The 27697-nt window shown below is 43.8% G+C and overlaps 1 protein-coding gene across 3 annotated transcripts in view; it reads right to left on the bottom strand.

The window, feature by feature from the left end:
* Positions 1 to 2984: 2984 nt before the first annotated feature.
* LOC147622883 (uncharacterized) overlaps positions 2985 to 27697 on the bottom strand; it is a 51980-nt gene continuing 27267 nt past the window's right edge. Inside the window, exons 2-3 of one of the 3 annotated variants that reach the window (XM_086822503.1) lie at positions 3607 to 3683; positions 2985 to 3488 (exon numbers count right to left, since the gene is read on the bottom strand). In XM_086822503.1, the coding sequence (XP_086678629.1) occupies positions 3063 to 3488; positions 3607 to 3630 (450 nt within the window). In that variant the 5' untranslated portion in view covers positions 3631 to 3683 and the 3' untranslated portion in view covers positions 2985 to 3062. Of the gene's footprint in view, positions 3512 to 3606; positions 3684 to 27697 lie in introns of all 3 variants that reach the window. The other 2 variants (XR_015269546.1, XR_015269545.1) reach the window with 2 other exon arrangements.

Raw genomic sequence — 27697 nt, 5'->3', positions numbered from 1 at the left:
GGCACACATTTGTTGATTCTAATCTATTGAGTTTGTGTGCTCTCAAGATTTTGATTCTAATCTACTGAGTTTGTGTGCTCTCAAGATTTTGATTCTAATCTACTGAGTTTGTGTGCTCTCAAGATTCTCTATCTTGTGTGTGTGCATTGTTGCGACCCTAACCCTAATTCCAACATGGGTACAGTATAGTATCGCTTAGAGAATACAGCAGTTTGTGCAGGACAAACAAGAGTCTTGTTTTTGGTGAGTTTGTGTTACAAAAACAAGATGTCAAATGATGGAATTAACCATATTATTATTGCAGAGAAGCTTGACAAGAACAACTTCCATGCTTGAAGGTTTAGATTAACAAAATTTCTGATGGAAAAACGCTACTGGGACTAAGGTGAACATAAGGAGACACCAGAGATACCTGAGATTAATCCAATTGCTACATATGTAAAAGAATACAAGGATTGGAATGAAGGAGCAAGGAAAGTCATGTATTGGCTTTCTATTAGCATACAGGACAGCTTTGAGTTTAGCATTTTCTTCCATCAGTGTATAAGAATTCCTTAGCTTTTAGCTCTATTGTTAGCTTTTCCCTCTCCGCTTCTAGCCCAAGCCTGTAGTAGGAAGCTTCATAGTCTTTTTTGACATTCACAAGCATTTCATTATTTGCCATTTCATGGATTGTCTATATTCTTTGCAGCTCAATCAGCTCTTCATGTACTCTTTTGTAGGCAGCTCTTACAGAATTATAAAAGAAATACTGATTTTGGGGCAGTAGCGACTGCTTTTGTATAGTATCATACACTGGCTTTATGAATTGCCTTGCTAGTTGGTTTCCATGATATTGAGATTATGTTACCTCCAACTTGGCTTCTAGAAAGGCGAGGTCCCTTGATAGAGATTCAATCTTCTAGCTATTGTCTCCCTATCACAAGAAGTTTTAGACAAATTCACACTTTGCAGATTACGACAACATCATGAGCTTCTGTGGGGGAGGCACGGCATACCTAGCTAGGTGCGGTTGGGGACACGAGATTGCCGGTCTTAGGTGGAGGACCGGTAGTCCCCTGTCCCTAACCACACCTAGCTAGGTATGTGGTGCCTCCCCCCCCACGGAAGCTCATGATGTTGACCACTATAGGGGGGGGAAAGGGAAAAGGAACCCCTTTCCCACAAGGGAAAACGTCCAAAACTTCTTGTATATGGGCATGGGCCGTGAAGGTTTTGGATTTGGAGCCGACTACTTGGTGGCAACTTTCATGCGGAAGCCACAATTCCCACCAAGGAGTCAAGCAGCAAATGGCCCACAGAGCCAGCACCACCAAGTTCTTCTTCAAGCCCACAAAAGGAAGATGAGACCAAAAGATATGAGGGGGGGGGATCGGGGATCCCCTGCCCCCATCCGCACCTAGCTAGGTGCGCGTGCCTCCCCGCGCAGAAGCTCATGATGTTGTCATAATCCGAAAAGCTATCCTTGAATACAATGTCCTTGGCAATTCTATATTCCCCCCTATCAATGCTTAGAGGTTTATGGCTTGCTTGCAACCTCTTTGGGATTTCTCGTTCCACCCTGAAAACATCCGGTAATCGATCTATTGTCCCAATACCATAATATGCAAGTCTGGTGAGCGAAAGCATGCCACCTAAGTAGAGTTCCATGGAGAGAAATCCAACCCCTCATCCTTTCTTGATGGGTGCTTAGCTGCTTATCCCAATAACTTTAATCTTCCTTTAATCCCCTTTTAGTGTGTAGATCATAGTAATCTAGATCCTCAAGAGAGCACGAATGGGGAAGGTTTCAGACCTCAAATTTTAGCCAAGCAGGCACACATGCATCCCCCAGGTTTACCCTTTCTTGATGAAGAGCAGATAGTGAATGCTAGTGTTGGTGGGTGGCCTCCCTGGTTGGGTTTGTTTGTCGAAAGGTTACTTGCAGTGTAGCAATTGGTTTTAAGCGCCTCCCCTAGATCATATAGGTGCTGAAGAGAAGTAGCAGAAAAGTGAGTGGTGGGACTTTGTTCTAGCTTAAAGGCTAAATCCAGGAGATGCACCTTCAGAACATCTCATTACAAGAATTCTGAAATGAGATACTCTCTAGGCTACCCACCGTGGCTTCTACATCTCATTACAAGATGTCCAATCAGTAAAAACAACCTTCCAGTGATTTGTTATGAAGTTGCTCAGATGAAGTTAAGATCTCTGCCATAAACTGTTCGTGTTAAGGGGAGTTGGCGTATTATGTTAGTTCCCAATTTAGAAGAACCTTGTTTTCCAGTTTTTGCTTGATCAAGGCTCTTAAAAATGTTATGTCCTAGCCTACTTGCTTTATGGGTTAACTTTCATGTTTCCTTTAACTCTTGTGCTCTCTATCCTTCAGTCCTTGGCACCCACCACTAGAATGATTGGCAGTCCATGTGTTGATTAGTTCAACCATACCTTGTCTAATTAAAGGACTTCATATCATTGTTGTTGATTTTTAGTGAATTTTGAGGCCTTATTAAAATTTTATGTACATGAGATAAGAATCTAAGCTAAGGTTTGTTATATCTTATTAATTATTTATAGATGTAGAGGAATTTGTGAGACATTGCCAATGCACAAAAATTCCAAGCAATCAAGACAATGTCATTAAGACCAATGATGGCCACACGAGCTTTTGCTGATTGGGGAAGTGATTTTGTTGGACCAATCAAACTCCCTACTAAGAATGCACATGAACAATATATCATAGTTGACACATTATTTGATCGAGTGGATACAAGCAAAACCAACAAAGTGTAACAATGCTAGGAGAATGACAAAGTCTTTGCTTGAGAATATGTTTATGAGATACTTGTGTAATAGAGTTAATTAGTTATAGGGACACTCATTTCCTTAATGAGGTAATTGGGTTCGTGACATCTGAGTTCATGACTATGCACAAGAAATCCATCCTCAAGCTAATGGCGAAGCGAAAAGAACAAACTAGACTCTATGCACAATCTTGACAAAAATTTGTGAGAAATCAACGGATTAAGAAAAAAAGGCTTCCATCAATCATACTACATAATTAGTATGTGCTGCTAGTCAGATCAAAACAATGGATAATTCTCAAATGAAGGAACTTTGTGTCGGAGGTCAGATATGAGAACCACACGAGCAGGACGATTTACCGGATCAGTAAATGCCCAGGGATGTTGATTCCTTAGCGCGTCAGCAAGCTCACCAACTGCTTGACGGTTTTCAAAGTTGAAGATATTTGTGTTATTAGCCAGTGGTGCTGCACAACCTTGAGATGCAAGAATGGTATTCAGCAAAGCCTGCTTCGAGTGTTGCGGATTGGCGCCTTGTGCATTAGCCAAAACATCATCGTGCCAGAACACAATAAGAATGGGATCCTCGACACCAGCATGCTTTAAAGCCTTGTAAAAGTCTTTTCTCATTTCTCCATTAATGCCAAAAACATTGCACTGCTCTTCCAGCGCGGAACGACAAAGGCATCTCAGGAGATGACCCATCTGTAGGGTAGAAAAAGTCACAGCTGCATAAATATATATAAATGTAGTGTGATTTCTCACATATAAATTAATCCCTTGAGAAAAAAAAGTAAGTGCATTCATACACATGCGTACACACCAGAACGTATTTTCTCTTAAGCATGGCCTCTGTATCTGTATGTCTGTATGCGCATAGATACCCGCATACAAATCATTCTGAAAATCAATATGATTAATGAGCAGATTGACTCTTGGAAATTCCAGCATGTATGTCCCTCCAACCACACTCCAACAACACTCCTTCCACTGTGCACAGATAGCACAATACTTGTAGGTTGTGACGGCCGCTTCATCACCGGTGGATTAGAGCCATCATCACCCCCCACAAGAGACGACTGCCCCGCCACTTTAGTTTCTCTATCTTACAGCACCCCATGAGAGAGATACTGAGATGAGAAGATTACACCAGTCTTATGCTAGTTGTAGATATTATACACTTTTGTTGTACCTCAGTAGGAGTATTTTCCTTTCATAGCTGTTTAGGACTTTTTTAGTCCTTTTTGTCTTACTTTTGATGAGACACCATCAGCTGTGTATTATGTTTTGGTCTCATAGGCCACTGTGGCCTTTCGCAGACATTAATCTCTCTCTCTCTCTCTCTCTCTCTCTCTCTCTCTCTCTCTGGGCCACTACGCCACCACCCTCTACCAAATCCCAAATCAACTTTTCCTTTCTTGGCCATCAGAGCCCCGCGCCCTCAAAACCACCTCTAAGTATGCTGCAGGATGCCATTAACAGGATGCAGACCCGAAAAGCCCAGGACCATATGAGAGACTTCTCTCATGTGAGGGATACATTAGCACCACCATTGACACATACGTTCAATAGGACGATTTGTGAGGGCTTTCCCACCGGCTGGGCACAACTTACACAATCGTTCCCATCCTGAAATCCGGCCACCCCATGGATCCCACTGACTACAGGACCATCATGATAGGCCACACCATGGCCAAGCTACATGGATCCATCCTCCAGCATGAGCTTAGCCGCTGGGATGAGAAGCAGGGATTGATTTTCGGAAGGGCTTTTCAACACTTGATCACATCTTCACACTTCGAGCCATCATTGAGGAGGGGAGGGACCAGAAGAGGAGGGATTCATAGCTGTTCCGTGGATTTCTACAAAGCCTTCAACACAGTACCACGGGCCAAATTGATGAGAAGCTTGCAAGACTTGCGCACGATGAGAGTGAGAGAGAAAGAGGGAGATAGATAGAAGACCAAAACGCCAATCTCTATATCAAGAATAGATGCATACAAGAGAGCACTCGCGTGGGTACCTGAGTACCAGTGAGTGAGGGCTCAAGGGATCTGAACTGAATTGAGGGAATAAGTGGGTAAGTGACCTATTTATAGGTCACTCAGAGGTAGGTCAACCACACCTCTAGAAAAACACCCACGACCTAAAAAAAATAAATAGACCTGAGGAAAATGCCCAAAAATGGGGCAGATGGACATTGGGTGGCCAACCCACAATCAAGGGCTAGGCTGACAAAAACAAGCCTCTGAACAAGACCAAAAACAAGCCTCTGAACAAGACCAAAAGGTTGCCAAGAAACTGACAACCGGAAATGACCCGCTAACACCCCCTCTCAGATCCGGGATGTGGAAGTAATCCAAGGGATCTGGAGTGTGCCTTGACCAAAGTCTGCTAAAGAGCCTTTGTGAAGGGCAGCGTAATCGTGAAACGCGTTTCGGTCCCTTTTTCGATACGAAACGTTTCAGCCCTGAAACATTCCCGTGAAACGCTGAAACACTAGGCGTTTTGGTGATACATAAACATACAACACCCACATATACATGCATACATACATACATAGAGTGTGTGTGTGTGTGTGTGTGTCTATATATATTTATACATATACACACACACACACTCTATGGATGTATGTATGCATGCATGTATGTATGTATGTATGTATGTATGTATGCCTATATATCAAACACACATACATACATACATGCATACACAGATACACAGAGTGAGTGTGTGTGTGTGTGTGTGTGTGTAGGCATTTCAGTGTGGGGTTTTAGTATGCACCTATCCATGGGTGAAACGTTTTGGTGTTTCGAACCCCGTTTCGACATGAAACCTTTCAGGGGCTGAAATGTTTCACAGTTATGATGGCACTGAAGAGGTCTGCCAAGTTATCCTTTGTCTTGCAAAAGATCAATGCAATGGTACCATCCAAGAGCTTCTCCCGTACAAAGTGGTACTGGATCTCAATATGCTTGGTTGTTCAAGCATGAAACGTCAGGTTCTGACCAATCGCCAGAGAACTCTGGTTATCACATAAAATGGTAGAACTCTTCCCTTGCAGATATAAGGTCCCTCCCAAGCCATGTATGTATGTGTCTCTTCTAATATAGATTTCAATAAGAAAAGAGAGTGTAATTAGAAAGAGTGAGACAATAAGGCTAGAAACATTAGAAAAGTGTTAGAATAAAAATATTAGCTCCAAAAATCCTAAAAGAAATAAGAACATAAGGATAGTTCTATTAAGAGATAAGTATCCCCAAAAATAGAATTTCGAGTTTAGGTGATAAGAGGTCATATTTAGAGTACTTTTACACATTTAGAGTCCATGCATACTAAAAATGTGGAAAAACAACGTGTTTCCAAAGATGGCGCATTTGTGGCTATATACACACGTTTTTGCCTATTCTGCCCGCGATGGCTTGTAGACCAGATGCCTTCCCGTTCTTTTGACTGGTTACATGACCATATTCTGAGTTTTTATCAGAGAGTTATGGCCAAAACAGTTTGCTGTTTCTGTCAGGGTCTCTACATAGAGAAAACTGTGAGAAGGCAGTAAGTAGCCTCAAGGAAATCCTAGAGTTTGAGATGTATATGTCCCTTCATTCTTATCTAATATCTTAGAAAAGAAGCTTAGATTGCTATGGTCTTTCGGAAGAAGAGACCAAAACTCCATAGCTTTTCTTTTAGAGAAAGAATAGTATGCCATAGCCCTGTAAGAGAAGGCTATTTTGCCACCATAGATCTTAGAAAGAGAGAAGAGTCACAGTATGAGTAAGAGGAGATAAAGCTTGGAGATGATTGGATGATTTCAATCGTAAGACAAGGTATTAGAAGACTCTATTCTCATATGTCAAGTTCTAAAGCTCTTGTTAACGAGCAAAGACAACGATAAACGACAAATTTCTATAAAGTATATACATATTTTGTTTTTCAATTATATATCATTCTTAGGGGTTGAGGTATGGCCCCGGCTTCTCTATTGATTGTTACTATGATCTATTTGATTGATTTACCATTTAAAGTTTGTATTCTTTCAAACAACAGCATATGCCTTAATAAAGAATGTCTTATCGCAATCTCAAGTTGAAATGCTAAAATCTTTGTGAAAAAGATTGTTTCCTTAAAGAAGGTGACATGGATTCTAGTCCTATGGTTTAGTTGAGTAAATGGATTACTATCTTGGTTAAATTAAGGTACAGGTACAACTCTCCCTGCCTTGACGCTGCCCCGTTCTTGTGCTTGTATAGCCGGACGGCGGAGACGTTAGTAAGGCCCGGAGTTGGCCCATGGTATCCCTCATACCATTGGGATAATGAGGTTTGCCGATTGAGGCGAGTGATTGTGATGCTGCCTAGTTCTGAGGGTCCAGGCTAGTGCGGTGAATTAGCCCACCCTAGTGCGCAGACATCCCTCTGAGGGGCGGGAGGATCGAGCGATGGAGCCTGAGAGGGCGACAGGCCGGCTTGAGTCCTCGCCAGCCGGCCGACGATGAGGTGTATGGTCCCGTAGGGTTTTGCCCAGCATGTGGAGGCTGGAAGGCCGAATTCTAGATCATCGGCGGTATAAAGGAAAAGAATAAGAGAGCCAGTTTGGCTTGTATGAAATTGATTCATGTTTAAACTTTGTTTTTATAAATCTTATCTTTGGTATGATTATATTGTAGAAAAAGGCTGTTTTAACAAACCTTGTGAAAAGGGTCTTAATTAAGGAACATGTTTGTTTATGTCAAACAGTGTGGTAGGATTAATTAGAAAACAAATTGACGCGTGAGTAGGGTGGAAAGTGGGAGGATGGAATGCCCCGACGGCACCATCCTACGGACGGGTGGACTCGGTTAGTCGGGTAGCTTTCCAACATATTAAGTGAAAGCCCTATGTTAGATAAATAGGTTCTCGAGCAATTCTATTCTAGAAGACTAGGCCAACGGCTGTGCCTTGCATGGATGAGGAAAAAAGCGTTGTCTCTAGGAATCAAGACTAGTAGTTACCCAAATTATGATCGATTACCCTATGGGTGATTTGATTTTTAGGAGACCACGCTCCCCCTGCGGGATAGAACTAGGTCTTACCTATGAATCGTATCCTTGAATCTCTGCATGGTCAAGGTGTCGATGAGTAGGAAATTTTCTCCAAGTTTAGACTTAGTGGACTATCTTAAGCGTTTCCCCTGTTTGTGGAAGGGGGGGAACCTCACAAGTGGTATCAGAGCGGATCTTAGTTCCTAGGATTTGTTTTTCAAAGGTTAACTATCAAGGGATTAAAACAAGCGATTGTTTATCATATGAGGACGAATCAATCATCTCTACTGGCCATAGAAGTGATTTGAATATCCTCACATGTTGAGACAATCATCCTATGAAATTGTGCTTGTATCTTGGGGGTGCACACGCAAGATATTTGTACAATAAATTTGAGAAATAAGGTTGGGGAGAAAATCTTTTGTGAGGAAAAACATAGGGTGATCAAATTAAGAAACTAGTGAGAGACTGAATGACTAGAAGGATAGACCGAAACTTGTTTAGAGAAATTTTCAGGATATATCTCATTAACTTGCATATTATAAATTATTAAGATTATAATTCCATTAAGATTTGAATAGTTGACGTGTGAATGCCATCCATTGGATGCTTTACACTAGGACAATCATCCAAGATTTTAAACCCATCTCAGACAAACATGGGTCTCGGATGTGTAATTCCTAGAGGATCATGCTCTTAGATGTGTTAATTCCTAGAGGATCACGCTCTTAGATGTGTTAATCCCAAGATACTAGATGTGTAATTTTCAGAAAACCAATCATCTTAGATGTGTCAATCCTGATAATCTTTGGATGTGTCAATCCCAAGGCACCAGATGTGTCAATCCCAAGATACCAGATATGTAATTCTCAAAAAAATAAAGATCTCAAATGTATTAATCCTGACTGCCTTCAACTGTGGCGCTATGATAAGTATTTGATAGTTTTGAACTTTTAATGGATACAATGAAAGAAGCAAGCTCACCCTTGCTCGTGTCTAAAAATCGTAAGAAATGCCAAATTAGTTGGAAGCATTGTTGTCAATCTAACCATTGGAGCTAGAAAGTTACAAGCATTGTTGTCAATCTAACCACTGGAGCTAGAATCAGTTATGAGATGCCATGAAAGTATACCTTTGTGAGACAGGTTTTGTCCTCTAGGATTTCGAGAGGATAAAATGAACGAATTTTTAGAGCTAACCCAAGAAGGAAAGACCCTAAAAGAATACCACCAAACTTTTGTTAAAAACTTCTCCAAATTGCTCAAGAGCTGGATGAGGTAATTCTTCTCTATCGATTCATTTGGAAGCTTAATCTATCTTTGAATAACCTCATCAAGAATGTGAAACCATCCTCTATTTCAGACGCCATAATTATAGCCAGAGACTATGATAAAGTTTTTTTTGTATAGAAAGTGTCGAGAAGGACATGAGTCCTTCCATGATAATCAAGAAGAGGTCTCCTAATTCAAGAGGAACGTCAAGCCCACCCTTGGCTACAAGGAATCATGAGCTAGAGCAACAAAATTAGGTCAAAAAATAGGGATAGCAGGGTTAAAGATAATCGAATTCAACAAGTATTTCTATGAGTAAATAGAAGAGGATTGGTGCAAGATTCATGTGAAGTAATGTGCATGATGAATAGAGGTATTCTACAAGACGATACTAAGATTATGAAATTGCTATCATAGGTTAGATTGCGTAAAGGATTGATTCCCTTATGTTTTTCCATGATAATTTATTAAGTACCATACTACAAGGGAGTATAGAATAAGGAATTCGAAGATTCATATCATATGAGAGGTATATGGATACATGAAATTAGGATAATAAGGCCAATTAACTCTAGAATAATAAAGACCTTTTGGAGGCACAACAAAACAAGCCAAACACATGAATTAAGGGACTCGCAACAATGTTTAGATAAAAGAAAATTTCTACCTAGTGGAGACACCACTTTGAAAGAGACACGAGGATTTACTTAGATACTACCAGCTCGCGAGATGAGGACATCTCGAATCTTTTAAGTGGGGGAGATTATAAGGTCCCTCCCAAGCCATGTATGTATGTGTCTCTTCTAATATAGATTTCAATAAGAAAAGAGAGTGTAATTAGAAAGAGTGAGCCAATAAGGCTAGAAACATTAGAAAAGTGTTAGAATAAAAATATTAGCTCCAAAAATCCTAAAAGAAATAAGAACATAAGAATAGTTCTATTAAGAGATAAGTATCCCCAAAAATAGAATTTCGAGTTTAGGTGATAAGAGGTCATATTTAGAGTACTTTTACACATTTAGAGTCCATGCATACTAAAAATGTGAAAAAACAACGTGTTTCCAAAGATGGCGCGTTTGTGGCTATATACACACGTTTTTGCCTATTCTGCCCGCGATGGCTTGTAGACCAGATGCCTTCCCGTTCTTTTGACTGGTAACATGACCATATTCTGAGTTTCTATCAGAGAGTTATTGCCAAAACAGTTTGCTATTTCTGTCAGGGTCTCTACATAGAGAAAACTGTGAGAAGGCAGTAAGTAGCCTCAAGGAAATCCTAGAGTTTGAGATGTATATGTCCCTTCATTCTTATCTAATATCTTAGAAAAGAAGCTTAGATTGCTATGGTCTTTCGGAAGAAGAGACCAAAACTCCATAGCTTTTCTTTTAGAGAAAGAATAGTATCCCATAGCCCTGTAAGAGAAGGCTATTTTGCCACCATAGATCTTAGAAAGAGAGAAGAGTCACAGTATGAGTTAGAGGAGATAAAGCTTGGAGATGATTGGATGATTTCAATCGTAAGACAAGGTATTAAAAGACTCTATTCTCATATGTCAAGTTCTAAAGCTCTTGTTAACGAGCAAAGACAACGATAAACGACAAATTTCTATAAGGTATATACATATTTTGTTTTTCAATTATATATCATTCTTAGGGGTTGAGGTATGGCCCCGGCTTCTCTATTGATTGTTACTGTGATCTATTTGATTGATTTACCATTTAAAGTTTGTATTCTTTCAAACAACAGCATATGCCTTAATAAAGAATGTCTTATCGCAATCTCAAGTTGAAATGCTAAAATCTTTGTGAAAAAGATTGTTTTCTTAAAGAAGGTGACATGGATTCTAGTCCTATGGTTTAGTTGAGTAAATGGATTGCTATCTTGGTTAAATTAAGGTACAGGTACAACTCTCCCTGCCTTGACGTTGCCCCGTTCTTGTGCTTGTATAGCCGGACGGCGGAGACGTTAGTAAGGCCCGGAGTTGGCCCATGGTATCCCTCATACCATTGGGAGAATGAGGTTTGCCGATTGAGGCAAGTGATTGTGATGCTGCCTAGTTCTGAGGGCCCGGGCTAGTGCGGTGAATTAGCCCACCCTAGTGCGCAGACATCCCTCTGAGAGGCGGGAGGATCGAGCGATGGAGCCCGAGAGGGCGACAGGCCGGCTTGAGTCCTCGCCAGCGGCCGACGATGAGATGTATGGTCCCGTAGGGTTTTGCCCAGCATGTGGAGGCTGGAAGGCCGAATTCTAGATCATCGGCGGTATAAAGGAAAAGAATAAGAGAGCCAGTTTGGCTTGTATGAAATTGATTCATGTTTAAACTTTGTTTTTATAAATCTTATCTTTGGTATGATTATATTGTAGAAAAAGGCTGTTTTAACAAACCTTGTGAACAAACCTTGTGAAAAGGGTCTTAATTAAGGAACATGTTTGTTTATGTCAAACAGTGTGGTAGGATTAATTAGAAAACAAATTGACGCGTGAGTAGGGTGAAAAGTGGGAGGATGGAATGCCCCGACGGCACCATCCTACGGACGGGTGGACCCGATTAGTCGGGTAGCTTTCCAACATATTAAGTGAAAGCCGTACGTTAGATAAATAGGTTCTCGAGCAATTCTATTCTAGAAGACTAGGCCAACGGCTGTGCCTTGCATGGATGAGGAAAAAAGCGTTGTCTCTAGGAATCAAGACTAGTAGTCACCCAAATTATGATCGATTACTCTATGGGTGATTTGATTTTTAGGAGACCACGCTCCCCCTGCGGGATAGAACTAGGTCTTACCTATGAATCGTATCCTTGAATCTCTGCATGGTCAAGGTGTCGATGAGTAGGAAATTTTCTCCAAGTTTAGACTTAGTGGACTATCTTAAGCGTTTCCCCTGTTTGTGGAAGGGGGGGAACCTTACAGCAGAAAGCCAAGTTCTCCCAACAGTTGACAAAGCCAAACTACCTGTACATGCTACTTCGGTCGAAGACAATACAACAGTAGGCTGCTTCTTGCTACTCCATGAGATAGCACCTGAGCTTAGGGTGAAACAATAGCTTGTCGTAGACCTCCAGGAATCAATGTCACCTACTCGAAACAAAATCTATCCAACCTCTCAAAACAAGATCATCGTCTCCCTCCTTCCCGACAGCATGCAATATGCCGCGATATGGGGTTTCCCACAGATACCGCAGAATGCGCAATCCTTTTTGCCCATGAGTTTTCCAGGGCTTACTCATAAACCCTGCCAAGAGCCCAACCGGAAAGCAAATATCCAACTTGGTGTTGAGCAACCAGATCAATGATCTAGCAAGCTTCCAGTACTTAGAAGTATCCACCAACTCAGAATCATCATGAGCTGAAAGCCTCACATTCAAGTTCATCGGAGTAGATATGGGCTTACACTCCATGCCAAAGGCCTCAAGAAGCTCATGAACGTACCACTTCTGGGATATGAAAATCCCCCTCTAGTCCTGCCAAATTTCTAAACCAAGAGACCCATGTCGATCATCTCAAACTCCGCCTGCAACGTCGCCTTAGTCTTCCTTATGTGCTGTGTATTGCCACCAGTGATGATGAGATCATCCACGTACAACACAATGACTGTCGTAAGGCCGTGGTCCCTGTGGATGTAGAGGTTCAGATCCGCAGCTGAATGTTGAAATCCCTTACGCTGGAAGAATGCATCAATCTTCTCATTCCAGGCTCTGGGAGCCAGCCTATTTCAATCCATACAAGGCTTTTTTCAGCCTGTACACCATGCCTTTGGAGTTAGGACGCTGAAAGCCAGGAGGTTACTCTACATAGACGTCCTCCTTGAGATCTCCATTGCATCCATATGATATACTGGCCACCTTTACACCATGCCTTTGGAGTTAGGACGCTGAAAGCCAGGAGGTTACTCTACATAGACGTCCTCCTTGAGATCTCCATTGCATCCATATGATATACTGGCCACCTTTACACCATGCCTTTGGGGTTAGGACGCTGAAAGCCAGGAGGTTACTCTACATAGACGTCCTCCTTGAGATCTCCATTGCATCCATATGATATACTGGCCACCTTTTCCTGCTAGCCACAACAAGAGTAGTCCTGATAGTCGCCATCCGAGTAGTAGGAGCAAAAGTATCATCATAGTCAACACCAAGACGCTGAGCATATCCCTTGGCTACAATGTTGGTCATGTTCTGGTCATGTCCGCCCGGCCCGTTCAGGTGTGAACCCGCTCTGTCCCCCAGAGCACTTTTTACCCTGATTGGACACGGGTTTTTTCCCCGTGGGAACACACTCTTGTGTGTGGGCATTTCGCCCTAGGGCTTTATTATGTACTCTCACTTCGTACATCTCATCATTATCAAGAGTACACCCTTCCAGCATCTCTCACTCTCACGTTTCTCTGTGTGTGAGCTTGTGTGTGTGTCTGTGCGCAGGCTAGCTTCCTCCATCCCCAACATTGGTATCAGAGCTAGGGTTTGCCCTTCTTGCTCAAGCTTGAGCCTACTGCACTGAGGACTGAACACTGAGCACATAATCTCTCTCTTGCTTGCGCACTCTCTCTCTAGATCTGTGTGTACTCTCTCTCGTGCGTACAGATCTGCACGCGGCCGTGCAGCTTGAAACGTTGCCGTACTGTGCGCGCCCATTCTCTGCTGCGTACAGGTTCTGTCGTATAATGCGTGCTGAGCGCTGCCTTCATTGCGCGTTGTTTGCTTACCCTGCACACTGCTGTACGTCGCCTGTGCTGCAGCGCACTTCAGTGCTGCTGTGTTGTATGCTATTAGAACTGCTGTACTAGCTTTGCCTGCTAGCTGCGCATTTACTGCAGGTGCCATCATCGCAGCTGCTGCCGCTGTACTTTGCTGTGCTGCCGTACTTCGCGTGTTGCTAACCGCCGCTACTCACGACCTGCTGCAGCTAGTGCTGCTACTGCGCCCAGCTGAGCTGCGCGCTGCCTGCTGGAGCTTTACCTGCTGCTGTTGCACACTACCTGCTGTACCAGCCACCGAGCACTGCCATACAACCCTGTCAGCTGCCGTACGTGAAGTCCCCCGGCTACTGTTGTTTGCAGATCTGCATCCATGAGCTGCACGTTGTGCAACTGGCTGTTCTGAAGCAGAGCTGTGATTATCTGCAGCCCTTTGTGGCCTTGATACAACATTGGAGATCTGTGCTCAGTTTGCCTCTTCTACAAAGCTTCCAATCCTCAGAATACCTCAATTTTTTGTTTAAAAATTTGGGACTTTTTGTTTTCAAGCAAAATTAGGCACCAAATTCATACATTGAACCGACATTGAGCAGGATTCCATTGGGAGACCCACAAATTTGGGGTTCTTGAGATATTGGGCATTTCCAGCAGATTTAGGTGCAATACTTTACAAGGGTTGTTTTGCGGTCTCCTATCAATTTTCCCCTTCCCGAGACTCTCTAATTGGCCCAATTTGCTGTCAAAAATTGGGGCTTTTTGACATCGAGCCCTCTTTTGCACTATTCGAGTCATTTGGCAGTGATTTACCTGGAATTTGTGCACATATGTATACATAATTGTGGATTTTCAGCAGATTGAGTCGCATTACAGGTGGTTACAGGTGACATTGTGTGACATTTGGGGCTTTTGCACATTTCCCCCAAATTTCATTACACATTCGTGCACATTGCAGATTGATTCTGAGCTGAGAGTATATTTTACAAGGCTTATGTACACATTTGTGGTTTCCTACAGTATATGTATGCCATTGTGGATGCTTTGACAGCCTTGCTTTGAGTGCAGTACTTTTATAGTGATTGGCACATGTATTTGTCTCTATTGTGGTGAAGGAGTTCCCTTCCAGTCCACTTGTTTTTCTGCTACTTTGCTCCCGCATTCGTATAGCCTTGCTGGGCTTTGTCTATTCTTGGGGTGAATTTTTTTTGCTATTATCATGGCCAGCAGCAGCAATGATCTCTTTGGCATGTTGTCTACTAAGGACAAATTGAATGGGGATAACTACCCCATGTGGTCTTACATGATGCGGCATGTTTTGGTCGCCAAGAATGGTTGGCACTATGTGGATGGCATTGAGGAGCATCCTCTCGCACCTGCACTAGCGGATGGTGAAGTTGTTTCTACTCATCCTCCTGCAGGTCAACCTTCTCGCCCTCCTCCTACCCAACAACAGCGTACTTGGGATGCTAGGGATGCCCAGGCCCATGCATTGATTGCTCTCTCGTGCTGCAAGCACATTATTCCGCATATTCGATCACGCACCACTACCAAAGGTGCTTGGGACATATTAGTGGCATCGTATTTGAGTCGCAACAAGGCTCCTTCAGGGCAAGCTAGAGTCCGATCGCATGCATGAAGGTGATCCGATTGATCAGTACCTTACGCATGTGAAAGACCTTAGAGAGCAGCTTATCGATATTGATGAGGTCCTGACAAATGGTTATTTGGTTCAGACAGTCTTGAGAAATTTGCCAAACTCGTATCAATCATTTGGGACCACATTGCGTTGTTGAGTGGTAATGCGCCTAATGCTATCACTTTTGACACTCTTGTGACTCTTATGCTTAACAAAGAGCAATCCCATTCCAACAGGAACAATCTGATTTCTTCTGAGTCAGCTATGGCTACTTCGTTTCTTGGGAATCGCCTTGGGCCTCGACCTAGCTCAATGGATCCTCCCAAGAAAGAAGACACGTCTGAAAAGAAAAAGTGATGTAATTATTGCAGAAAAATAGTACCAAACTCGTATCAATCATTTGGGACCACATTGCGTTGTTGAGTGGTAATGCGCCTAATGCTATCACTTTTGACACTCTTGTGACTCTTATGCTTAACAAAGAGCAATCCCATTCCAACAGGAACAATCTGATTTCTTCTGAGTCAGCTATGGCTACTTCGTTTCTTGGGAATCGCCTTGGGCCTCGACCTAGCTCAATGGATCCTCCCAAGAAAGAAGACACGTCTGAAAAGAAAAAGTGATGTAATTATTGCAGAAAAATAGTACATACCATAGAGGAATGTCATAAGCGTATTGCGAGTGAGAAAAAGAAGAAGTTGGCATCTTCTTTAGCCGGTACCAATGAGGCCAATCTGGCCAAAAATGTTAAAGCCATGGTCATTTCATCTTCTTCACCTACAGAGATGTCTTCTGATGCGGTTGCTTTTGATGACTATGCCATATAGTCAATACTCTTGGTATGCTTTGTCTGGCAGATGCATTTCAGGGGGGATTTTACATGCCCACATGCAGTTGGTGATGCCTTATGGTCACTTATGCTTATTGACCCTGATGCTTGTCTATGCTACCTTCTCTTGCAGCGGCATTGTCTCTACAATGTTGACATTGTCACTTTTGCATATGTGATGTTTGCTGGGAGTGCTTTCTACACACTCAGCCAGTGTTGGCTTGCTCTCATAGCTTTGACATGCCACATCTATTCTTTTCTTGTGGGATTATGCATCTTTACTCTTGCCATACATGCCTCCCAATTTTTAGCCTTTATCCATTGCTGAATTTTTACTTTTATCAGCCCTACCATTGCTGATTTTTACTCATTGGACACTCCATTGATGAGTTTACCTCTTGCAGGTTACATTGCATATCTCACAGGCATGACTTTGGGGCCCTACTGCCTCTACACATGCGTATCCTGCTACATTTTCTTATGCTTATCACTGATGCCGTTTGCAAGCTATGCTTTGCTCTCTTGTTGTCATTGATGTGAATTACATGCAATTCAGTTTGGCATTCTTATGCTTATCTTGAGGGGGTAATTATGGACACTTGCTCAAATACAAGAAGTAAATTGCTGAATTGACAAGAGACACACAATGAGCCGGAACGACCGACCCCTCCCTCAAATAAAGTATATTGATCTTGGGAGAATCAAGTACATAGTGTCATGGGCATTTCTGACCAGATTTCCATACCAATGCACATGAATACAGTATTGCAAACAAGTGGTTGTTAATGTAGACTTGCAATCCACACTACCCTCTCAAGTGCCCATGTTCCCTACCATTTGCTCTCTATTGTTCCACCAACACATGGTAGCAACAATCTGCAAGAGAGCACGTAGGACAAGAGAACACTACTCAAGCTATGTGATCTTGTAATCCGGTTCCTCCCTCCTGCTACTTACTCCCATATTTAAGCATAAAAGCTTACCAATAGCACGTAGAGTCGATGACAACGGAAGTCTTCGCGATGGAAGTCCTTGGAGTGCTGAGATCTTCGATTTGTCGCATTTCTTCACGACAAAAGTCTTCAAGAGGATGAAGGGAACTGAAACCGATCCCGTCAAGTGGGAAAGACTCCGTTGGACACCCACACGCGTAATAGCACAACTTAATACCACAATTTAAAATGGACAACTTAATTACAACTTGAAATTGAAGTGAAATGAAATGGATAAATGGACACCAGCACTGGGGCCGGAACGGGCCGACCCCCCCCTCAATATATGATATATTTATTGGGAGTATTTAACAAATACAATGCTCCATGGGTTCCAAGAACCAGATGATGTCCATGTACATATGAATACAGTACCAAACAAATAGACTCGAAGTAGATACTCGAAGCAGAACGACCACTAGCGTGGTCCAGTCTCTACGGTCCTGTGCTTTCACTCTACTCCGCGGAGAGCGCCCAACTGGTGTTCCAGGACCACGCACAAACAGGCGCTCCCGTACTAACGCCTGGCTCTCCCGATCTCAGCACCTTTGGACCGAGGTTCTCCAATAGCTTGGACTACCCGGCACCGAACGGGTGTTGGCCGTAAAGGGAGTTGGGAATCCCTTATCAGATTTATCACAAAGTACTTTATTCAAATCTGAAAATTCACTTACTTGTAGCTTGCAGATGGAAAACCAATACCCGAGGTATTTGTGTGCATTTACTTGAGTGAGACACCAACACACAGCAGCCTGTCGAGGAGGTTGAGAAGGAGCTTCCTGTGTAGAAGGTGTAGCCACTGTAGGAACACAGCTACCAAACCGTGGACAGTCGTCTACTGGAGCGTAGCCTGCTGATGATGGACAGCAACTTATAGAACCGCCTGGCTGCAGTGGAGAAGGGGCAGCCTCACGCAGCCTATAGAGGAGTGGTGAAAGAGGCGCCCAATCGCTTGCAATGGACAGGCGCAGCTGCCAGCTGTATGGGAACAAAAGCGTAGGTTGAAGCACAGCCGCCTGGGAGATGGTGAAAAAAGGCCGTCTGAAGATGGGGAAACAGCCGGCTGGCTGTTCAACCACCTGCGCCTACTGTGTAGTGGGCAGCCTGCAGGAAGACAGACGTAGTGCTTGCTGGAGATAAGAATCGCCTGGCTGCTTCAAGTGGGGGCAGCGCCTGTTGAATAGGTAGAGCAGCCTGCAGGTAAAACAGGCGCAGCCACCTGTATGAGAGGCAGTCGCCTATTGGAGAAGGGAGCGCACCCTGTCAGCAGCAACCGGGTACAGAAGTGCAGAAGAAGCCGTTTGCTCGTGTACATGCGCAGCCTGAAGGAGCGAAGAGATGAACGCTCGATTCTCCACGAAGGGTGAAAAACGATTGCTGATGGTCCACGATGGAGGTGGTGGCTTTAATTTGTAAGGTTGAAGTGGAGTTACACGAATAATGCTGGCTAGCTCCCCACGCTTGCATGTGGGCGGCCAGCTCTTTGGGGGTGTGGGTAGGTGACCATGCACCCACCCCCACACATAGATCTTGTGCCAGGTAGTTCTCCACCCAACAAACCCGCATACTGAGTGAGTGCTGCACAACAAGAAGAGATCATGAAGAGGTAAACGAGCTTTTAGAGAAAGGTTTGGTTCAGTCCAGTTCCTCACCTTACTGCTCTCCTGTGCTTCTTGTTCAAAAGAAGGACGGATCATTCCGCATGTGTGTGGACTACAGAGCTTTGAACAAGCTTACCATCAAGAACAGATTCCCGATTCCGCGAATTGATGATATTTTGGATAAGCTTGATGGTTCGGCTTGCTTTAGCAGACTTGATTTGAAAAGTGGTTATCACCAGATACGAGTGGTGCCACAAGATGTCCATAAAACTGCATTCAAGACAGCCTTCGGACTATGTGAATTTTTGGTAATGCCTTTTGGTCTCACCAATGCTCCTGCCACGTTTAATCATATGATGGATAGGATATTCCGACCCCATCGCAAATTCACAGGAGTATTCTTTGATGATATCATGGTTTTCTCCAAAAATGAGCAGGAACACAGAACTCATTTGGTCACAGTGTTCGAAGAGTTGCGGAAGCATAAACTTTTCATTAATGCCAAGAAAAGTGAGTTCTTCCTTTCAGAGATTCATTATTTGGGACATATTGTACAAAGATGGGAGTTACAATGGACCCTGCAAAGATAGAGACCATTCGGGATTGGCCCGAATTGCAAAACGTACATCAAGTACGTAGTTTTCTGGGATTATGTTCGTATTACAGGCGTTTCATAAGGCATTTTGCTATGATAGCCACTCCTCTACATGATCTCACAAAGAAGAAAATCACTTTCAAATGGACTTCAAAGGAACAGAATGCTTTCTTGCAGCTCAAGCATGCTATTATATGTGGTCCAGTATTGATTGTTCCTGACTTGCACAAGTCATTCGTAGTTGAATGTGATGCTTGTGGTGATTGCATAGGAGCTGTCCTAAATCAAGAAGGGCATGCAGTTGCATACGAGAGCCGTCGTTTGCATGATGCCGAGCTTCATATGGATATCTATGAGAAAGAGCTCTTGGCTGTAATTCATGCCTTAAAGATATGGAAACATTATCTTCTTGGGACTGAATTTGTAGTCAAGACAGATCATCAAAGCTTGAGATACTTTCTATCTCAAACAAAGCTTTCAGAGAAGCAGATGAGAATGGCAAACTTTCTTTCCATGTTTCATTTTCAGATTGTGCATACTCCAGGAAAGAAAAATGTGGTGGCCGATGCACTATCCAAGAGGCCTTATGTAGCTGCACTCTCAGTGGCCTCTCATGGAGACTTATCTACTATGCGAGATTTGTACCATTTGAATGCTGATTTTTGCCATATATAGACTGATTTGATGGCTGGTCATTCACATGCCTCTTATGTTATCAACGAGGCTTATCTTATGAAGGATAATTACCTATGTGTGGTGAAGGATTTGCGTCCAAAGGTTATGGACGAATGTCATGCTCCACCTTATGCTGGTCATAGAGGTATTATGCCCACTACTCGCATGATTCAGAGATATTTCTTTTGGCCAACCATGCGTAAAGACATTGAGGCTTATGTACGTGCATGTATTACTTGCCAAAAGGTGAAATTTGATAGGCAAAAACCTCCAGGTTTGCTTCAGCCATTGCCTATTCCCTCGCAACCTTGGGAAAGTATTACTATGGATTTTATTATGGACTTGCCCAGATCCCAGCATGGGAATGATGCTATTTGGACCATTGTGGACAGGTTTAGCAAGCAAGCTCATTTCTTGCCCATCAAGAAAACCATTAAAGCTGATTATATGGTAAAGCTTTTTCTTGCTAATATTTTCAAGCATCATGGTATGCCTAAATCCATTGTTGGGGATAGAGATCCCAGGACTACAAGCCTCTTTTGGAGGGCTTTATTTGATAATATGCGTACTAAACTTGAGTTTTCATCAGCTTATCATAACCAAACGGATGGCCAAAGTGAAGCTGCAAATTCAGCCGTGTTGGATTTGTTGAAATGTTATGTGGCAGATCAAAAGACTACATGGGAGAAGTATCTTCCACTTGTTGAGTTTGCCTACAACAATACGATCCATGCTTCCACGGCGGGGAAGGCTCCATTTGAGATTATCTATGGCAGAGTGGTATTGCCACCCATCCTTCGTACAAAGGATGAGATTTTTGCAGCTGATGAATATGTTCGTGACTTGGATGTAGCCTTTGGTCAGGTGCGGACACCCATTGCAAGATCTCAGGATAAGCATAAAATGGCTGCTGACAAGCATAGAAGGGACATGGAAGTCAAAGAAGGTGATTGGGTTTTGCTGAAATTTGAGAAAGCCAGGCTTCGGAAGAGGCCAGGACGAGAAGGATCATATCCTAAGCTTTCTCCTCGCTATTATGGACCCTTCAAGGTGATTCAAAAGATCAATGAAGTGTCATACAGGCTTGCTTTACCTAGTCATTGGAAGATTCACAATGCTTTTCATGTGAGTCTATTTCGGAAATATGTGGGGCCAGATCCTGATGAGCCAGTCACAGAAGATCCACCAGAGATTGAAGAGCTTGAGGAGATCCTCCAGCCAGAACAGATTGTTTTTCACAAGGAGAGAAAGCTACCTGCAGGAAAGCTTTCCAGGAGATACCTTGTGAAGTTTAAAAATTATTTGCCTATTGATGCAAAATGGGTAAATGAGGACTATTTTGTTGATTACCCACAGTTGTTGCAGGCATATCTTGAGGCTTTTTAGTTGAGGACAACTCTTTAGAAGCCCGGGGGAATGTCACCAATTGGCCGACCATTTGGTCCATCTCCAATTTTTGTGTCTCGTTCACTTGAGACCAAGCCGGTGTCTCATGTGAAGAGGCTAGTATTTTGCTGACATGGACGGGAGCCAGACTGGTGCCACCCATGTATGACCTCGACTGTGTTCTATCCATGGGATTGTCACGCCATGGAAGAGCCAGTATTCGTGCCGTGTCTTGCCTATGGGACTGTCACACCATAGGGAGGCTCGTGCCTGGAAGTGTGTCTTACCTATGGGACTATCACTCCATAGGAAGACCAGGTTTTTATGTTTTACGTCGTGCCATTTTTGTGTCGACAGATATTTTGTACTTGTTCCATGAACGGGAGATATGTCCATGAACAATTTACACATGCACTCATGTTTTGCATGTTTTGAAACTGTTTTTGCATGATTTGTATTTTGTGTTTGCTTGCTTGACGTGTCACTTACTGAGCGGGGACGCCTGCCAGTGAGTCGTGAAGTCTGCTCTGTCTTCTGACGAGTTTTGGTGCATGTGAACAGGTGGTAAGTATATTGCACATGTTGGTTTAATATTTTATATTTCTAACCCTTTGGTTTATAAGGTTTTATATTCACACTCACTTAAAAGTGGGCACCCACTTAGGGGCCAAGGTGGGGAGCCACACTTTAGTTGTGTGTGTGTGTGTGTGTGTGTGTGGATGCATGGTCACCTAACCACACCCCCAAAGAGCTGGCCGCCCACATGCAAGCGTGGGGACCCAGCCAGCATTATTCGTGTAACTCCACTTCAACCTTACAAATTAAAGCCACCACCTCCATCGTGGACCATCAGCAATCGTTTTTCACCCTTCGTGGAGAATCGAGCGTTCATCTCTTCTCTCCTTCAGGCTGCGCATGTACACGAGCAAACGGCTTCTTCTCTTTTTCTTTTCCCCTTATCCAACGGGGTAACCCTATCTGCATGGGCTCCATGTGCCGTCATAGAAGTTTCATGAGGCACGATGGCATGTGCTCCACGAACTTGAAACTCAGATGCATGTGACTTTTCTGCATATGGCAATGTCTCTCCATGAGACAACTCAGAAGGCAAAATTTTTCTAGTAGCAAGCCTGTCACCCTTACCATGGAATACATGTCTTGCATGCATGTGACTTTTATGCTCTCCATGAGCACTAGCATACATATATCTGTCAAGCTTGGTGCCTTGTGGGGAAGACGCATGACGAGAGGTGACTGTCACCTCTTCCTTTTGCATAAAAGATTTCAGCCTTTGAGATGCAGGATCTCCATGCTTCAAACGAGGTGGATTTCTGAATTTCAGCTCTCCGTCGTCCCCCTCTTTGATATCACCTTTGCGGAGGAGGTAGGCAAGTGCCAACTCCCTTGGCTTCTTGCCCACTTCCCGTGCCATAGACTCAAAAGTTACATCTACCATTGCATCAGCCTTCCTAGCTTCAATGGCACTTTGCACACGGGGATCTTCATGCAAAAACAGTTTCAAAACATGCAAAACATGAGTGCACGTGCAAATTGTATCATGGACATATCTCCCGTTCATGGAACAAGTACAAAATATCTGTCGGCACAAAAATGGCACGACGTAAAACATAAAAACCTGGTCTTCCTATGGAGTGACAGTCCCATAGGTAAGACAGTTCCAGGCACGAGCCTCCCTATGGTGTGACAGTCCCATACGCAAGACACAGCACGAATACTTGCTCTTCCATGGCGTGACAATCCCATGGATAGAACACAGTCCAGGTCATACACGGGTGGCACCAATCTGGCTCCCGTCCATACGACACCATCCTGCTAACACACGGGTGGCACCTGTCTGGCTCTCGTCCATGTCAGCAAAATACTAGCCTCTTCACATGAGACACCGGCCTGGCCTCAAGTGAACGAGACACAAAAACTGGAGATGGACCAAATGGTCGGCCAATTGGTGACAGGAACCTTGGGAAAGCTTCCCCTATGGTTCAACTTGAGAAAGGAGGGCTGAAATCGGGGTTTTCAGCAAAAAGATAAAGAGAGCTGTTTTGCTGAATTTCAGTCATTTGGGAGTGTGTAGAAGAGTGATTAGCATCCGGAATCACTCTTAGAAGCTTGAGAAACACCTTAGCAAGCTTGGAAATGGAGTTGGGAAGGAGAAAGTGCAGAAAATGCAGCCCAGCAGCCCTCATGCAGAAGGCGCCCATCTCTAGAGAGAGGAGTGAGGTGGTGAGTTGTCCAGTGTAAGTGGCAAGCAGGTGCTTTGTGGAGCAAGCTACAGTGGACACATGGCTGGTTACTCCCTTTGTACAAAGGAGATAAGGTCTCGGCGGTGGACATTGGGTTATGTCCACCTCGAGACATCAGTGTGTGTGAACACCGAGCTGGTTATAATTTATAAGTGAGTTTTGGTCGCCCAAAACGTAATGAAGTGTGTAAACACTCACTTATAAATTAATGCTAACTCCGAAGGCTAGGTTTAAGACCAATACTTACCACCTGTCACATGCCACATAACCATGTCAGCAAACAGTTTCACACGCACGGTTCGCGGGCGGGGATCTTCTTACCCAGAACTACACATTGGTCAAGCAAGCATGAAAACAACATGCAATTTCAATTGCAAGTAAGCACATAAAGATGCTATGCAATGCAACATTGGTATGTGTTAGGCATTATGCCCACCCTTGTAGTGTGTACAAGCCCATAAGTTTTATAGTACATAGTACACTTAGTACTTTTAATGTACTAAGTGCACTATGTGTACTAGTGCAAATATACATGTGTGATAGGGGAGTCACACACTCATACTGTGAGTTGACTTATCCCCACATGTCTCTCTCTCTCTCTCTCCCTTCTTCTCTGTGTGTGTCTCCCACATGAAACCCTAACTCTCTCCCTTCAACTGGTATCAGAGCAGGTTCTGCTGCAACCAGACAGTCTCCACGCGCAATCGCCACCCCGCCCCAAAACTAGTTGCCACCGCCATCTCAAAGCCACTGCTGCCCATCGCCATCGTTCCAAAGCCGTCCACCTCCCATTGGGCGGCGCAAGTGTGCAGCCAACCACTGCCGTCGACGATCAGCCGCCGTGAGGAGTAGCCGGGACAGCCGTGGGGCAACGTCAACAGTCGTGAGGAGTGCTGTGCGCAGCCGGGGCAGCCGTGAAGAGCCGGCAAGCTGTGGAGAGTCTGTGAGCGAGCCGGGATAGCGTGAGGAGCTTGAGGACCACCTTGAGGAGTTTCGCGCGCAGTTGGAGGAATCGGGCGCCGTGCGGGAGAGGCTTCGTTCCATCGTCGCCGACCTTGATAGCGCAACTCACCTCATGCAGGCTCAGCTCCCATCGTTGTCCCCTCCAGCACCATGCCATCCCGTCGCATGCTGCTTCCATATGTAGATAGGCGAACCAGCTTAGGCTTCTATGTATAGAAGCTCCAACCAGCTGTGCAGTCCACAGAGCGGTCCGTCTGCACACAAAAGCTCCCGTCTGCACATACTTTCTGTAGCTCGCCTCTGAGGAGCTCGTCGTCTGTTGCCCTTCAACGATGCTCCCGTCACATCAGCAACTAGCTGCAAGCCCATCAACAAATCCCACCTCTTTTCTGCAAAACAGAAATCAAAAAATTTCAGAGGTATTTGCTTCAATTTTGGAATTTGCATGTCCATTATCATCAATTGAGCAGGTACAGGTCCAAATGGCTCAGATTTTGAGCAAAATTGGCAACATTGGGTGACATTGGTCACATTCCGGGTCAATTTGCAGGAAATTGGGTGTCAACATTTGGGGCTTTTGATGTAATTGTGCCATTGGGCATTCATACATGCTGTATGATGTGAGCAATCTCACATTCCGGGCAAAATTGCAGGAAATCGGAGTGCAAATCAAAGGGCTTTTGTGCCAATTGGGTTAATTTGCCTGCAGGCACTGGCATTTGATGCTTTGGGCAATGTGTTGATGCCTGTCAAGCACTCAATGTGCCAGTAAATCAAAGGGCCTTTTATGTATTGGATGTATATGTGGCCAGGGGGAAGCATTGTGAAGACTCTGGATGCCTTCATGTGCATTAATGTACCATTCATGATCAGAAATTGATCTTGAATCAAGGGTCTTTTCAAGATTTTGTGCTTGTTGAGCTTGGCAAAGCAGCAAGGAAGACTTTTATGCCTTGAACCCTCAGAAATCCACTTGCAATCAAGGGGCTTTTGCCCAATTTCTGTCCGGGACTGTTGTATGCAGTGGTAGGGACTGTCAAGGTCTGATTTTCACTCATTTGGACAGCCAAGAGAGCATTTATTGCTACTGTACTTGCTGGTACAGATTTGGTACAACTTTGTACCAATTTTGGCATGGCTGTACATTGATTTGAGTGAGGAAAAAGTTCATTTTCAGTTGCTGTACTTGCCGGTACAGATTTGGTACATCATTGGTAGGCACTTAGTACTGTTGTACAGTATTTTGGAAGGGGAACAGAGCACATCTAAGGTGCTGTCATAAATCTGCAGCAACCAGATTTTGGTGATTTTATCACATTCAGTGGGAGTAGAGTTGCATTCGTGCTTCCGCAGTGGGAGATAAACTTTGGGAGAACAACTGTGAGCACTTTGTGTGCTTTTGGTGCAGTGTTTGCACATCTTGCAGGGAGTCAGGCATTGACCATGTCAATGGTTGCATATTGCTATGGCAACCACACGTGAGAGCTCTTCATTGCTTCACATCAAAAAGCTTGAAGGCTCACATAATTATGACATTTGGCAAACCCAGTACTATAATGTGTTGCTCCAGAAGAAGCAGCACAAGCCCATCAAAGAAAGGGGTGTAATGCCTGCTTCTCTTACTGCTGAAGAATGGGAAGATATGGATGAGCTAGCAAGATCCACTATCATGTTGTCTGTGTCAGACACTTTACTTTTCAGCATACGTGAAGAGAAGACAGCTTGGGGAATGTGGCAAAGATTGCAGGACTTGTATGCCCAGCAAAGTGCCTCAAGCAAAGTGTATTGGTTTTGAAGAAACTCATAGGTCTTCAAATGAAGGAAGGGGCGTCTATGACAGCCCATCTAAATGAGTTTAATGGTGTTGTCAGCCAGGTCATCAATCAAAAGTTGGCAATGGACGATGAGTTCAAAGCCACCTTTCTCTTATGCACTTTGCCAGAGAGTTGGGACACATTCAGGACAGCCACTAGCAATTCAAATGCTATGCTGTCATATGCAGATGTGGAGGGTGCTCTCCTTCAGGAGGAGATGAACAGGAAGAATAACTCTGTTGGAAAGTCCAATGCAATGAATGCACGTGGGAGATCCCAGCAAAGGGGTAAAAACCAAGAACGAGGAAGGAGCAAGTCTCGCTCCAAAAAGGACTTGGAATGCCATTATTGTGGCAAGAAGGGGGACATTTCAAAAAGCAATGCTACAAATGGAAGAATGATCAAAAGAAAAAGGGCAAAGGCAAAGACAAAGACAAAGATGAAGCCAAAGATGCAAAGCCAAAGGGCAAAAGTGGAGTCAAGATTGAAGAAGTCAATGTGTCACATGCAGGTGACAGTGAGGATGAAGTCCTATTCATGTCTTCACTTGATGCCCATTCACTCCATGCAGGAGATGGTCATGGTATGTACTCATGGATCATTGATTCAGGTGCCTCCTTTCATGTCACAGGTTGCAGAGACTTGTTTGTCAGGTATACTGCTGGCAATGAAGGAGTAGTTTATTTGGGTGACAACCATGCATGCCAGATTCTCGGCAGAGGTGATGTGACGCTTGTGTTTTCAGATGGCTCACAGCTTATGCTCCATGATGTCAGGCATGTGCCTGAGATCAAGAAGAACTTGTTTTCTACTGGACAGCTTGATGATGCTGGTTATGTTACCACATTTGGTGGTGGAAAGTGGAAGATTAGTAAGGGCTCACTGGTTGTTGCCAGAGGCTCTAAGGTGGACACTCTTTACTTGATGCATGCTAATGTTTGTCACCATGCTAATATAAATGCAACCGAGCTGCCAGAAATCTCTATGTGGCATAGCCGGTTGGGACACATGAGTGTCAAAGGAATGGAGCAATTGTCTCGTTTTGGTTACTTGCCTTCTCTAAAGTTCTCAAGTTTTCAGTTTTGTGAGCATTGTATATATGGCAGGCAACTCCAGTGCCCCCACAAGAAAGCTCTTGGACAGAAAGATGCTCAGTTAGAGCTTGTGCATACAGATGTATGT

Source organism: Cibotium barometz, chromosome 28 (genome assembly GCF_041138505.1).
Source record: "Cibotium barometz isolate CiBa-2024 chromosome 28, ASM4113850v1, whole genome shotgun sequence".
Classification (NCBI taxonomy): Eukaryota; Viridiplantae; Streptophyta; class Polypodiopsida; order Cyatheales; family Cibotiaceae; genus Cibotium; species Cibotium barometz.
This window is presented reverse-complemented; position numbering and strand designations above follow the sequence as displayed.